The sequence below is a fragment of the Hemitrygon akajei genome, chromosome 2 (assembly GCF_048418815.1).
Source record: "Hemitrygon akajei chromosome 2, sHemAka1.3, whole genome shotgun sequence".
Classification (NCBI taxonomy): Eukaryota; Metazoa; Chordata; class Chondrichthyes; order Myliobatiformes; family Dasyatidae; genus Hemitrygon; species Hemitrygon akajei.
Genome location: NC_133125.1, coordinates 109,062,878 through 109,078,329, shown reverse-complemented (window position 1 = coordinate 109,078,329; position 15,452 = coordinate 109,062,878). Strand labels below are relative to the sequence as shown.

The 15,452-nt window shown below is 42.7% G+C and overlaps 1 protein-coding gene across 3 annotated transcripts in view; it reads right to left on the bottom strand.

The window, feature by feature from the left end:
• Positions 1-15,452, bottom strand: part of abcc4 (ATP binding cassette subfamily C member 4 (PEL blood group)) — a 274,021-nt gene that overhangs the window by 185,631 nt on the left and 72,938 nt on the right. For all 3 annotated transcript variants that reach the window (XM_073027133.1, XM_073027141.1, XM_073027152.1), the window contains exons 7-9: positions 9,754-9,879; positions 2,502-2,751; positions 131-235 (exon numbers count right to left, since the gene is read on the bottom strand). In XM_073027133.1, coding sequence (XP_072883234.1) covers positions 131-235; positions 2,502-2,751; positions 9,754-9,879 — 481 coding nt within the window. The remainder of the gene's footprint in view (positions 1-130; positions 236-2,501; positions 2,752-9,753; positions 9,880-15,452) is intronic.

The following is a 15,452-nucleotide window of genomic DNA, read 5'->3' as shown; positions in this document are numbered from 1 at the left end:
GTGAGCCAGTTGTCAACATCATTGAAACAGGGAAGAAAGAATTTGAGAAAAACTTTTAATGAATAAGTAGTTCCAAGGAAAAAGTCAGATCAAATTTCATAAAAGATTCCATTTTATGTCTTCATTTTACCTTGTCCCAATAGCATGTGAGATCTTGTAAGTGAACTGAATATTCATTTTCACGGTTATTCACGTCTTCATTGGGTTTCTTAATTTCTTCCAGAATCAAAAATTCCTGTTAAATTCACAAAACACAAGCCAATTACCAATAAAAATGTATTTATATTGTCTTGTTTTGCTGTTAACAAAACACTATTTTATTAGTAACTACGTCACATAGTAACTTAAACCAGGTAAATCAAGATTTTAATGGTGTTATGCATATATAGGTGTAAAAATAAATTCCCAAACTTATTTAAGTTCAGGTAGCAAGAGTAACAGTCTTACGATGGTATGTAAGAAAAGTTCAGTTCAGATGCACAGGTTAATTAATGCGAGATGTTTGTAATCCAAAGGCGAATGTTGTGAGAAAGCAATTACGTTGATATTCCACAGATTCCACGACAGCAATACAAAGTAACAATAACAGTAGGTTTTATCTCCGAAGTTGTTCCACTCCACACAAGAAGTATCACTGACAGTGATCTTCAATGGATATCCTTTCAGCACAAGTGGTACCACACCCAAATTCAGCTACAGGACATCTCAAAGTGGTGGCCACAGGATACTCAAACAGAATCCACGTATGGATTATCACCAACAGTAGCTTGTCACAAAAGGGACCATCTTCAAGGGAACCACCACCCAGGCAAGGGTCAACACACCGGTAGATTCCACAAGGTTACCCCAAACACACACAACGTAATAGCCACTTATCCAGTTAAACGACATATGAAATAACTCCAACAGTGATTTGCCACAGGGGTGCCTTTCTTCAGTGAACTACCACACCCAGACAAAGGGTAAACACACACGTGGTATTCACAAAGGTCTCCTCTCACCAGAGAACCCACTCCTGTGGATTAACTAAGTGACAATCACACTTTCGTAGCCGAATGGAAACAAACTCACCCCCACGGGCTACTTAGAGAGAGAGTCCAAACAGTGATATCTTTGTCACTAGGTTTCTTCTGTTTCAAACCTTCCTCTCTTCTCTTCTCTGCAAACTTCTTCTAGTTGTATCAATACTCAGGATTGATCTCAACTCACCCCTTTTGGGCTACTGAAAGTTTAAACCAGCGAGCAACTCACTGGTGTCTTTCATTGACTGAATCCATCTTGACTCTGAGTTGTGTGTCTGTGACTGTCTTTGTAAAAAGTAAACAAGCTGCAGAGAAACCATAACATCCGATTGTCCGCACAGTTTTATTTCTTTATTTATTTAGAGATACAGAGCAGACAGGTCCTTCCGGCACAACAAGTGCCCTATTCAGCAACCCCCTCCCCCCCCAGCCTAACCATGGGACAATTTACAATGACCAGTTAACCTGTAGGTCTTTAGAACGTAGGAGGAAACCAAAGCACTCGGAGAACGCATGCAGTCACAAAGTGGACGTACAGACAGCACTGGAATTGAAGTCCAAAGACCGCCCCAAGCTGCAACAGCATAGCGCTAACTGCTATGCTACCATTGGCACCCACCCTCAGCTCTCCACGTAACTAAAATGTTGCTCCATGCCCAATATCTGAATCTTGCATTTTTATCAGTGGGCAACACTGCCTGAACATGTTGTTCTGGATGAGAGAAACAGTCTGTATTTCCCATTTGGCACAGGGAGTACATTCTTTGTGACGAATAAATCTGTCAAGCCTCTATTTACGAGAAGAATTAATATGCAACTCCTTTTCCAGGTCATCACTTACAAAACGTTTAACTGCTTTCCTGGTTAATTAGGTTATCAGTTACTAATTTGATCTTTTGTTTATAAAAATGAATCTCTCCCTCATCAGCAATTTCCCTGGCACAATAAATTCCTATCTTTACATTCTGTAAAAGCTGCACTCCGTGCTACACACTCTGGTTGAACCATTTAAAAGGATAGACAGTGACGTCGTGTGGATATCCTTGTGTTGAAAATCAACGTTGGAGCCACACCGAAGTAACTTCAAGCAGCACTCCTTCAGTCTGTGGAAACCAGAGCATTTCACTTCAAAATGACTAGATTAATTCAAAACTACAAATCTGAGATCAGTAAACTGTTAGGTAAAGCTATTTAGGTCATGGAATCGAAGAAAACCAGAGTTTGGATAAAGGTTAGCCTGCATAAATAGGAGGTCAAACTGCCTATTCCAACTGCAATGCTCTTAATAGGGTATTTTTATAAATTTTATGTCTCTAAACTTCTGCTCACAAAATACTCATTATATCTTCACCACCGTAACTTGTGTGGTATTTGTTTTCTGTGCAATATCTTTTATCGTACCCATGAAAACTCAAAGCAATAAATTTGCATTTGTGGAGAAAAATTACTATGAGCTTTTATTTTCAATACTTGACTTACCTTTATCCTTCTTATGCTGATCATTCCCTCAGAAGCAGTCTGAATAGCTGCTGGGAAGAATAAGGTGACTGTGAGTCTCACAGCGCCATACAATGACACTGTAACAAACACACGGCTTGCTGTGATAGTGTTGCCAAGTAGCACGTACACCAGGAAGGTGAAAAATACTATTATCTTGCTTGCTACAAAGAATGAGGCCATGTTCAAGCCACGCAGGTAAGAGCTTTGTAGGACCTTGGCAATCTCCTTCCTGAAATATAGAAAACATAACTGTTTGTTTCCCTCAAAATTACTTATGTATGTTACTATTAAAAGGTTTATTTAAGATCTAACACTCAGCAGAGGAACTCTACTGTTAACAAAACTACATTTTTTTTCAGAAATCCATATGTATTTCAGCAATGCTTTATCTGCTTTAAGTACGTACTTGGGTTTTATTAATGAGAGTGCAAGTATTTCATACTTTATGAGCACAGCCATATGGAACGCCATCCATAAGGGCACAAAATACAAACTTATTTACTTACATCATGTTGCCAACTCCCCATGCTAAAACCAATCCCATAAATAATCCAAGAACACTTTCTACAAAACTACAAATACCTGTACAAGCTGTAGGCAATGTGGTTACACAAGTGGAGTTGCTGTCTTAGAGACCAGGTCCAACCACGAACTCAGCGCACATCTAAGCGGAGTTCGTACATTCTCCCAGGGACTATCTGGGTTTCCTCCAGGTTCTTCAGTTTGCTCCCATCCCAAAATCGTGTAGGTTGGCTGGTTAACTGGCCACTCTAATTTGCCCCACGTGCGTGGGCAAATATTAGAAACTGGAGGGTGTTGGTGAGAATGTTGGTGGTATAAAGTAAAGCAGGGTTAACATTCAATAAAGAATATCAGCAGGTCAGGCAGCATCTATTGGGAGAAGCACTGTCGACATTTCCGGCTGAGACCCTTCGTCAGGACCATCAAAACCATCAGTGGTTGATGGTTGGTGCAGACTCAGTGAGATGAAAGGCCTGTTGCTGTGCTATCTCTCTCAAAAATTATTTTCTTTCTTGTTGTCTTCATTCAATGTCCTTCCTTAACCCTCTCCCTCAGAAGCAGATCTACTTACGATCACACCGCTGAGCCTGATTAGTGTCCTTCCTCATCACTCATCATGGAATTAAGATCAAACAGGCTCCTATTTTTTTTAATCCAAGGATCAGAAAAATGCCGATTTAGTAAATCTTTCCAGTCTGTTACATATCCAGTTTCTACCCATACTGGCTTCCTGGTTCTCCCTCCAGCATCAGCTGACTGGCCGCTGTAAAGTCCCCCAGTGTTGATGAGAGGTAGACACTGAAAAGGGCTGATGAGAATGAAATGGGATTATAGTAGGATTAATGCAAATGGTGTTCAAATGTTGGTGTGAACTTGGCGGATCAAAAGCACGCATTCCCACGCTGTTTGGCTTTCTACGCCCTATGTAATTCAGGTACAGTACTAATATGCATCTCAATGAATAGCTTCTGTGCAAGCAAGTGATTCACTTAAGGCAGCGTCTGTGTATTCACGGCGGGAGGATTCCAGACAGCTTTCTGCAGGAACAGAGCACAGAAACTTCAGAGTTCTGTGAACCTGGATTCACAGATTTTCCTGGTTGATAGGAGACTTGGGACTGAGATCAGAACACAAAGTATGAAATTAAAAAAAAACAAAAAATGCGGGGGATATTCAGTGGTCAATGTATGAGATTAGTTCAGTCATATGGGTAGAAGTTCCTGGAGCACCAAGTACCAAGACAGAGTACAGAAAGTGGTTTCATGGCCCAGAAATACTGGAGTATGGCATGCCATGCCATCTCCACTCCCAGAAGGAGCTTCCACAAATCATTGAGTAAAGCTCTGCAGAATGCCAGGGCCTTGCATGAGGGGCTTCATTCATATGAGTGAGCAGAACAAGCCTTGTCTACGATATAGGAAAGCCACAGATAAGCAACAAAGCTGTTTCCGAACTTTGCCAGCTGATACTATCAATCGTTTTGTTAAAGCTACTGAGCTCTCACATTGCTTTCCAAATTCCTGGTTTTGGATTTTCTAATGTGACCCTAATTAAAGAACACTGCTGGTAACGGCAGCCAAATGCCATGACTTTCAAGCTTAAATGCTTGCTACTGAAATCCATCGCAATGTTCCACAGCTGTCTCCACTTCATCACATGGCTGTGAATTCAGGAGCCAGCCCTCAAAGGGCACGTGGCTAATGCAAGCACGACTGTGGCAAACACCAGTGCAGCTCCAACAGTGATGGCGATGGACAGCATAGTAGTTGGTGAGTCGAGGGATTCCGAGGCCAGTTTAACTGGCAGCATTTTGTCCGAGGGGGCCACCTTCAGGACAAGGGTCCTATATGGCCAAGACCGTGGAGGCTCCCCAAGACAACAGAGTTGCTTGGTAAGTTTATGCCAGGAGTAGATTTTTGACATCTGGATAGTCCATTAATATTTTGGGGAACACTGCAATGCTAAAAAATATCCCTGTGCCTGTTTATCCTCATTCTCAAGATGAAGGAAGTATAGGTGTCTTTGTTTCTTTTGCATTAAGGTCTTGCTTTGTCATGATTGGTATAATTTATACTCTGTGTTGTTATCTGTACCTACATACCTTGCAACGGTGCTGCAAGCTTTTCATTACACTGAAAAACTCGGACCCTGCGGGAGCAAGTGCAGAAATTGCCGGGGCTCTAGCAGAGATATGTAAATCATCTTTAGCATCAGGTGAGGTACCAGAGGATTACAGGATAGCCAATGTTGTTCCACTGTGGGCTGAATTGAAGTGGCAATGGGGCGGAGCTATGATGGCTCTAGTCAGCGATTTCTCCAAGCTCATCTGCAGTAACAGCTTACTTCTACCTTTAATGTTTCCCTCTTCTCTTTTTAAAGTAGATGGGGTTCTATCAAAGACCCTCACTGAGAGCCACTCTCGAACTTCCATTCTTTGCAGTGATGAAATCCACTCCCAGGGGTCACCAACCAGCCATATTTCAAAATCCCAAGGATGCAAGGTCCCACATGAGAGGTTGGTCAAGAAGGTACCGTCACCCTGCATTCAGGATCAGGTAATACACTGGACTGGACGTTGGCTTTGTGGGAGAAGCCTGAAAGTGCTAGTAGGTGGTTGCCTCTTTGACCGGAAGCCTGGGACTAGTGGTGTGCTGCAGGGATTGGTGCTGGGTCCATTGTTGTTTTTCATCTATATCAATAATCTGAATGATAATGTGGTGAACTGGATCAGCAAATTTGCGGATGACACCACGATTGGGGGTGTATTGGACAGTGAGGAAGGCTGTCATGGCTTGCAGTGGGATCTGGACCAGCTGAAAAAATGTACTGAAAAATGGCAGATGGAATTTAATGCAGACAAGCGTGAGATTTTGCACTTTGGTAGGACCAACCTGGGTAGGTCTTACACAGTGAATGGTAGGGCACTGAGGAGTGGAGTAGAACAAAGGAATACGTCCATAAAATAGTGCACAGGTAGATAGGGTTGTAAAGAAAGCTCTGGGCACTTTGGCCTTCATAAATCTAATTAGGAGATGGGATGTTATGTTGAAGTTGTATAAGACATTGATAAGGCCCAATTTGGAGTAGCGTGTGCAGTTTTGGTCACCTACCTACAGGAAAGATGTCAATAAGGTTGAAAGAGTAGAGAAAAAATTTCTAAGTATGTTGCCAGGACTGGAGGATCCAAGTCATAAGGAAAGATTGAATAGGTTAAAACTTTATTCCTTAGAATGTAGAAGATTGAGAGGAGATTTGATAGAGGGATATAAAATTAAGAGAGGTAAATGCAAGCAGGCTTTTTCCACTGAGCTTGGGTGGGACCACAACCAGAGATCATAGGTTAAGGGTGAAAGGTGAGAAGTTTAAGGGGAACATGAAGGGAAACGCCTTCACTCAGAGGGTCATGAGAGTGTGGAATGACCTGCCAGCACAAGTAGTACATGCAAGATCAATTTCAACGTTTAAGAGAAGTTTGGATAGGTACATGGATGGGAGAGGTATGGAGGGCTATGGTCTCGGTGCAGGTTGTTGGGAATAGGCAGTTTAAATGGCTTGGCATGAATTAGATGGCCAAAGGGCCTGTTTCTGTGCCGTACCTTTCTATGACTCCATGAATCTCACCATTCTTGTGCACATGACAATAATCTCAAATTGACAAGTAAAGTGGATGAAGGTTTTATTTTTTAAGATTTAAAATGCAGTATTTAAGACTGTTTAATGCAATTTCCAGTACAAAAATGGGCAACAAAATAATTGTTACTTGGGATCCGTGCAGCACAGCAAAAAAAGACACACATCATAGACAAAAAAAACAAGGTAAATACAAACACATAAAATAGCATATATGCATAGATTGATTGTATGTCCATAAAGCAATGTTAAACACAATAGTGTCTGTACATCAGGTGACTTTAACAGGAACTGATAAAAGTAGTGGTGATGGGGGGGGGGGGTGGGGGGGCACCTGGCTACAGCTCAGCATTTAACAAAATCACTCCTATAGTTCTGATCATAAAGCTCCAGAACCTGGGCCTCTGAAACTCCCTCCACACTGGACCCTCGACTTCCTAAGCAGAGGGCACTGCGCAGATTGGAAATAACATCTCCACCCTCCTGACAATCCACACCGGCACACCTGAGGAATGTGTGTTTAACTGACTGCTCTAGGTGTGGCTAGGTGCAGCTCACATACCATCTATAAATTTGCTAATGATGCAACCATTGTTGGCAGAATCTCAGATGGAAACGAGAGGATGTATAGGATGATATATATCAGCTTGTTGAGTGGTGTCACAGCAACAACCTTGCACTCAACATCAGTAAGACCAAAGAGCTGATTGAGGACTTCATAAAGGGTAAGAGGAGGGAACACACATCAGTCCTCATTGAGAGATCAGAAGTGGAGAGAGTGAGCAATTTCAAATTATTGGATCTCTGAGGACCTAACCTGGACACCACTTAATGATGCAGCTACAAAGAAGGCACAACAGTCGTTGTATTTAATTTGGAATTTGAGATATGGTATGCCTCCAAAATAAATAAAAGCAGCAAAACTTTCTACTCATGTATCATGGAGACTATTCTAACTGTCTGGTGTGGGGAGGCAATGCACAGGATCAAAGTAAGCTGGAGAGAGTTGTAAACTTAGTCAGCTCCATCATGAGCAGGAGCCTCCGTAGCGTCCAGGACATCTTTAAGGAGTGATGCCTCAAAAAGGTGGCGTCCATCATTTGGACCCCCATCACTCAGGTAATGCCTTGTTCTCATTGCTACCATCAGGAAGGAGGTATAGAACCCTGAAGGTACACACTCAATGAGTCAGGAATAGCATCTTCCCCTCTTACATAAAAAAGAATCCAAATTACAAAGGGATCATACTCCATATGAGAGGATACATAGCTCAGAGAGAAGCCACTTTGTCGCTTGTTCTTCGCAAACCTCATCCTACCCTTCCTCATCTAAAATACCCTATTCCCCTTTCCTTCAAATGCTTTCCCAACCTCCTCTTCCAAGCAGGTCCTGCCAGGTTCAGACTGATTCAATATGCAGCAGGGGTAGGGGTCTGCTCTTTGGCTCAGAGATCCCTCTGGCTTTCAGTGCCAGTTAGTTTGAGAACCAATCTGATCAGATCTTTGAAGCCGTGTAAATTCCATTCAGGTTCATGCCAAACAGGCTCCAGACAAACTGAGCAACATTATCAACAGCCATGAACTTGCAGACACTGGTGCCTTCTCTATCATTTTATCACCACCATTGTTTTCCTGGCTACTTTCTTCTTTCTGATGCACTTCATATATATTAGAAGGACGAAAAGCAGTCCTTGGCACGTAAGGTTAAGGAGAATCCCAAAATATTCTCTAAGTTCTCTTCAACACTCTATATTCTTCAAGACTCTCTCTTGGTCCTAGCTGCCTATACCTGTCATGTTTCTTGTTTCTTCTTTCCCTCTTGATCAAACATTCAGCATCTCTTTTCATCCAAGGTTTCTGAATCTTGCCATTGTTACCCTTCACCCTTACCATCAGCTCTCAAAATATTCACACTTTTCAGCTATTATTTTATCCGCAAGCAACTGCTCCTAATCTGTTTCCCCCAAGGTCCTGTCTACCATCTTCTGAAGGGCTATTATGCTATGATTATCTGTTGATACATTATTAAATGGCTGAATAAGTGAGGGGTTAGTAAACCTGGCAGCCATTATTCTCAAACTGTATATGGGGGGGGGGGGGGATAATTTACAGAAAAGCTAATGGCTGTATCTGAGACATAAACCCATTATTTAAGGACAACAAAATCTAATACATGCCATGGTTGTTATATACTGAGATTTATTTATTAAAATATCTGAAAGGGGATCAGAATCAGATTTATTGTCACCTGTAAATTTCACAACATACATCAGTGATAATAAACCTTATTCTGATTCTGAATACAGAAGAATGACTAATGTTGTACCGTTATTTAAGAAGGGCAGCAAAAACCAAGCCATGAAGTACATGCCACTGAGTTTCCTACTAGCGATGGTAAATTACTGGAGAGGATTTTGGGAAACAGGATCAATCAACATTTGGATAGGCAAGGTCTAATTAAGGGTAATCAGCACGCTTTTGTGCATGGGAAATCATATCTGACAAATCTCTAAAGAGCGTTTCAAAGAAATAACCAAGATGGTAGAAGAAGGTAGGGCAATGTACATTGGCTAAAAGGGTTTTAGCAAAGTCCCGCATGGTAGACTAATCCAGAAGATTTGATCACACGATTTAGGGAGAGCTAGCTAAGTTGATACATAATTTGCTTGATGGTAGAGAGTAGAGAGTGATGGTAGAAGGTTGTATGAGGAGATCAGAATGGTTGATTGTGCCTCTCAATTAGAAAATGATTGAGGCAGGTATAGCAACAGCATTTCAATGACTGTACACATCCATGGATAGGCAAGGTCCAGAGATCTAGCAAAACACAGGCAAGCGTGACCAACCTGGGTGGGCATCTTGGTTGGCATGGATGAGTTCGGCCAACATTCTGTTTCCAAGCTGTATTATTCAATGGGCTTATTATTAACATTCTTTTAAAATGTTAAACATTTCTTAAAATGAAGTTTCAAATCCATAATACTTTATAAATAAATGATGTAAAACTGTCAGACAAATAATCAATATTTACTGGATGAGCATTGATGTTTTCAAATGTCAATACATTGTTCAAAACTTACTTTCTAATTTGGGTAATCAAAGTTGTAAAGGATTTCTCCCATGCATACATCTTGATGATTCGCATTCCTGAGATTACCTCATTCATTGTTCGAATTCTGTCATCTGTCAACACTGCAGTTTTGCTTCTATAAATAAGTTTGTGAAAAGAAACGTTATTGTATGTGTTATGTTAACTAGCACAATTTAATGACAATACGTAATCAGATGATCTACAGAGAAAATTAATCTGCTACAGTTACGTTGACATATACAAATCACACGCAAAAGGATAAAAGCAATCAGTTAGTCATAACAGAACAGAAACAGGCCCTTCTGCCCATCTAGTCCATGCCAAGGCCATTTAAACTGCCTACTCCCATGGACCTGCACCTGGACCATAGCCCTCCCTACCCCTACTATCCAAACTTCTCTTAAACATTGAAATTCAGCTCGTGTGCACCACTTGTGCTGACAGCTCATTCTACACTCTCATGACCCTCTGAGTGAAGAAGTTTCCCCTTAAACTTCTCACCTTTCACCCTTAACCCATGACCTCTGGCTCGCAACCTCGGTGGAAAAAGCCTGCTTGCATTTACTCTATTAATACCCCTCATAATTTTGCATACCTCTATCAAATCTCCTCTCAATCATCTATGTTCTAAAGGATATAGTCCTAATCTATTCAATCTTTCCTTAAAATTCAGGTCCTCCAGATCCGGCATCATCCCTGTAAACTTTCTCTGGACTCTTTCAACCTTGTTTACATCTTTCCTGTAGGTAGGTGACTAAAACTACACACAATACTCCAAATCAGGCCTCACCAACATCTCATACAACTTAAAAATAGCATCCCATCTCCTGTACTCAGTACATTGATTTACAAAAACCAATGTGCCAAAAGCTTTCTTTACCACCCCATATACCTGTGACACCACTTTCAACAAATTATGGACCTGTATTCCCAGTTCCCTTTATTCTGCCACACTCCTTTGTTCTACCACACACCTACCATTCACTGTGTAAGACCCACCCTGGTTGGTCCAATCGGTGCAACACCTCACAGTTTCCCCAGTGACATCCCTACTACTGATGTCAGGCTAACAGTTCCTAAGTACCAGGGGTTCCCCAGCTGTCCTTATTGAAAAGGAGGCCTACTTTTGTTGTCATCAAGGTATCATAAGGTCCGTGAAGATTTTAAACAATCAGAGCAAGCCTTAGCAACCTCTTCCTTTGCCTTCTATAGTAGTCTAGAATGAATCTCATTTGGCCCTTTATCCACCTTCAAGCCTATTAAAACATCAAGAGCCTCTGTTTTAGTTATGGAGACTTGCACTGGAATTTCACCATCAACTTTCCAAGTATCAGACCCATTTCCTTTGTGAATATTGATGAAAGGTATTCATTTAGGACCTCACCTATACCTTCTGACTCCAAGCACAGATTTCCACCCTGCCACTCCATTGTCCCCAAAGGACCTTACCTTTTCTTTACTTATTCTTTTAGAAAATATTTTCAGATTTACCTTAATGCTCCAGTCTGATAGCCAGTCTTAATTTTATTGCACCACTCTGCTAGTTTCCTGCATCTCTATACTGCTGACCATTAAACAATGAAGTGACCAACTCTTGTTGTTCCCAATCGCTACCCATATGGCTCTCTGGAGCCAACTCAAGTATCCTTCCATGATACTATAGTTAATAAATTAGGAAGACGAAGAGGCTCACAAAATATGACTACCCATCTGGAATAGAAGTTATAGAGAGAGTTATAAGGAGAAATTGACTTTGCTGGATCTTTATTCTTTGGAGCTTAGGAGCTTGAGAGGTGACCTCATAGAAGTTTATAAATCATGAGGGGGTATGGATAAGATGGACTGTTAAAATCTTTTCCTTAAAAGTTGTAGAGTCTAAAACTAGAAGGCACAGATACAAGAGGGGAGTGATTTGAGAGGCCCGAGAGGTAACTTTACGCAAGTGTAGTGAGTATTTGGAATGGGCTGCTGGAGGATGTAGTTGAAGTGGGTACAACTGCAACATTTAAGTGGTATTTGGATAGATTCTTGGTGGGGTGAGGCTTAGAGTTATGTGCCAGAGTGGGCAACTGACACTAGCAGGGAGGATGCTGTGGCTGGCAAGGCCCACTTGGGCCGAACCGCCTGTTTCTCTGCGTTATCACTCTACGACTGTAGATTTTAAACGATATGCTGTTGATGCAGGGAAATGTGGTTAAAGTAAGAAAATCAGCCACAGTGTTATTGACATAGTGGATATTAGGACCATTATGGCACATTTTATTTCAAATTTTTATGTTCACTGACCACACGTATTATGTCCCCATATTCTTTGCTTTTCCTGTGGAATCCAGTCACCTACTGGAAACATCGTCTGACTGTGGCCACACAAATCATGCTCTTAAAATGGGCCAGAGGATGCATCCCATGTTTCTATTTTGTGACTGTGGACAGGTGATTGCCCAATGTGTGATGAACAAGAAAACAAAAATAGAAATGTGACAGCAGCAATAATTAGTGCCTATCATCTGGAGAAACTGGGAGCTCTGTAATTATTGAACATTTATTGATAAATTTAGTGAACTTGAAGATGTTGTCTGGTGGAAACAGACCATAAAATAATTTTCAAAGCACTTGTTATGATGAAGGAGAAGGGAATGAGATCAGCTGGGTTCCTTACAAAGGTTTGCCCAAGCACAATAGGCAATTATTACGGAATGCTACAGGGCAGGTGACAGAAGCACATGCAGGGGAACACTTTGCATCCAGTGACCATATTGCCATTAGATACAAAGTAAATAATGCAAAAAGATAGGTGTGGTCCGCAGGTTGGGATTCTAAATTGGTGAAAGGCCAATGAAACCCCCTGGTTTCCATGGCTATGCAAATCTAGGGAAAGCACTCTCAGGTCCCGCCAAACTTGTGAGATTGAGACGGCTGTCCCACCCCAAACCCCGGTTTGTGTGGATGTTGTGTAATTTGCTATCCTATTACCAATTAGTGCCATGAAATAACAGACCGTAGACTGCCTATGATTAAAGGAATTACATTTATGAATCTTAACTGAAGGGTTAGTAAAGAAAACCAAAAAGAAAAAGGCCCATTCTAATTAAACAGTCCAATGTGCTCATCTTGAACCTCTCTCACTCATGCGCTGGGCCATCAGTCTGCGTGAAAGCCCACACCACCTTACAAACGTTGTTCGCAATCCATCTCGAACTAACGGGTCTCCCACCGATCGTATTCTACAACCGGTTCTCCCCAGTGTCCTCTCTCTTCAGCTCCCGCCAAACAAAAACCTAAGACCAACCTTACTGACCGTCATCAAGAAAACCTCCCGCTAATTGGATGGCACCCATTCCACAACATCCCGTATCTTCAACAGTAACCCAAACAGGCTAAAACCAGAACAGTAGCTCTCACCGAGCTGCTAAATGAAATACCTACAGCATTACAGCAAAGATGTGAACCAGGGCATTATACTCTATCACAGCCCCCACCCCCCACAAATAGTCATGTCCTCATGACTCTGAGACAATTTGTCATCCCATCGTTAATAACATCGTTTTCAAAGAAATTATGTGTTATCAGAACCTACCATTTGTAAATGGTAGTGACATACCTCACTGGGGGATAGTCGCAACCCTCAGTTCACCCGGTGCTACATTGTTTAGCCTATCTAGGGGTCTCCTGACTCTTTGAGACCTCCTTTTCCCATCACCTACTTCTTCATTTTCAGACACTCCTTGGGATACTTCTGGTCCATATGGCGCGGCCTCCCCCGTCTATTATTCGTGTATTACTCCCCGTCTATTAATCGTGCTTTCCAGCAACTCCGGCCCCTCTGCCATTGGGCTGAGCTCAGCTTCATTCCCAGTTACTTTAGAGCCCAGCCCCCCTTCATGGTCGAGCTGCAAACCTGCCTGTCCACAGATATTCCCCCTGATTTCACCTGCCTTGGTGTGAGAAGGGTTGGGAATCTTTTGCTCAATTAGAGAGGAGTTAGCAAAAGGCAGCATATACCACACCCCCATTTCCTCATCCTCCAAGTCCATATCCCATTCCGGGGCGGGGACCAGTCTAACCTCTTCTGCTGCTGGTCCTTCAGTCTCCCCACGTCGCCACAGAGACCACGTCCAGGTCAGGCTTTGGGTCAACACGCACCTCTTGTCCCAGAGGTAGAAGGTGGTTCTGATGGGGAATTTTGCCAGGCCCGTTCCCACCCTCTATTTTCACCCAGAAAACTGGTACGACTCCCCACTAATTAGGGTGTAGCCACCCAACATTCAGCCAACTTATGCTTTCCAGGTAGCCCCAAATTCCTTGAGGACTCGGTCTCCCAGCAGGAGTTGGGAGAGCCTCACCGTTTGATCATACCTCCACTTATTTCCTTGATTCTGCTTGGTAGCCGAGTAGCTAATTCATAAGACTTTTTCAGCTCCCTTCTCATATCAGACACATACTTCAGATAAATCTTGTGCGGTAGATCTTCCCCACCAGTCCCAAATCAGAGGTTAACAGGCAGCCTTGCTTCACGCCCAATCATCAGATAATACGGCGAGTTCTAGGTACAGTTGTAGCAGTGGACCAGCTGTCCAAATATTTTAACTCCATTTGCTCTTTTTGCTAATCTCCAAGGTTCCAAAAATGTCTAGCAAGGTCCAATTGAACCTCTCAAGCTGGGCATCACCCTGTGGGTGATAACGCATAGTCCTCAACTTCTCAACTCCAAGCATGCTCAGTAACTCATGTATGAGCCCACTCTCATAATTCTGTCCCTCATCACTATGTATCCGCCTGGGGAGGACAAAATGAATTTAATACTTCTCCCATAACACTTCGGCCACCCTGGACACCCTCTGATCCTCGGTAGGGAAAGCTTACGCATATCTGGTGTAGCGACCCATAATGAGCAAGACATTCACCATGTTGCTGGCGTCTGGCTCTATTGACAGGAAATCCATACACACCAGGTCAAGTGGTCCTGCACTCTGGGACAGTGGAGCAGCCCCGATAGGCAACATCTTCCTCTGTATACATCAAATGCACAACCTGCAGTACGCTTCGACCTCTGGCTTCATTCGGGGCCAGTAGAACCAGTGTCTGAGCAATCCACAGGTCTTTTCAACCCCCAAATGTCCAGAATCATCATGAACCGACTTCAACATGATTCTCCAATACTTCTCAAGCAGAACCAGCTGGGAACGCTGGGGCCAGTCCGGTGGTGACGTGACCCTGTATGGGATCTGGTTCCTCAACTCCAATATCTGGGCCATTCTCTCAGTAGTAGAGACACTGCAGTGTTTCATCTTGCTTGCTTGGGCCATGTCCCCTTTCACAACCGCTAACCAAACAGTACCAATACACGGGTCATCTTGCTGAGCAGCTGCCACTTTCCCAGGACTCAATTCTGTCAACTGCTTTGTCTTCAGAGCAGTCAGGGTGCAGTAATCTTGTGGAATGGCACCATCAGTAGCTTCCAAATGATCTACCACTCAATTCTGCCCTTGCTTTTCCTCTGCCTCCTGTGATGGAAAACTGGCTCATAGCTTTGACTCCATGGGCAGCAACGCTCTACCACACTCTTTCCCAGTCCAGCCCTTCATGTGCACGTCCGGACAATACCTTGGCATCAGGCAGACAATGCTGCCAAAGATTGATGGCCTGTGGCATCTAATTTCGCTGAGGTCAGGATATATTAATGGTTTG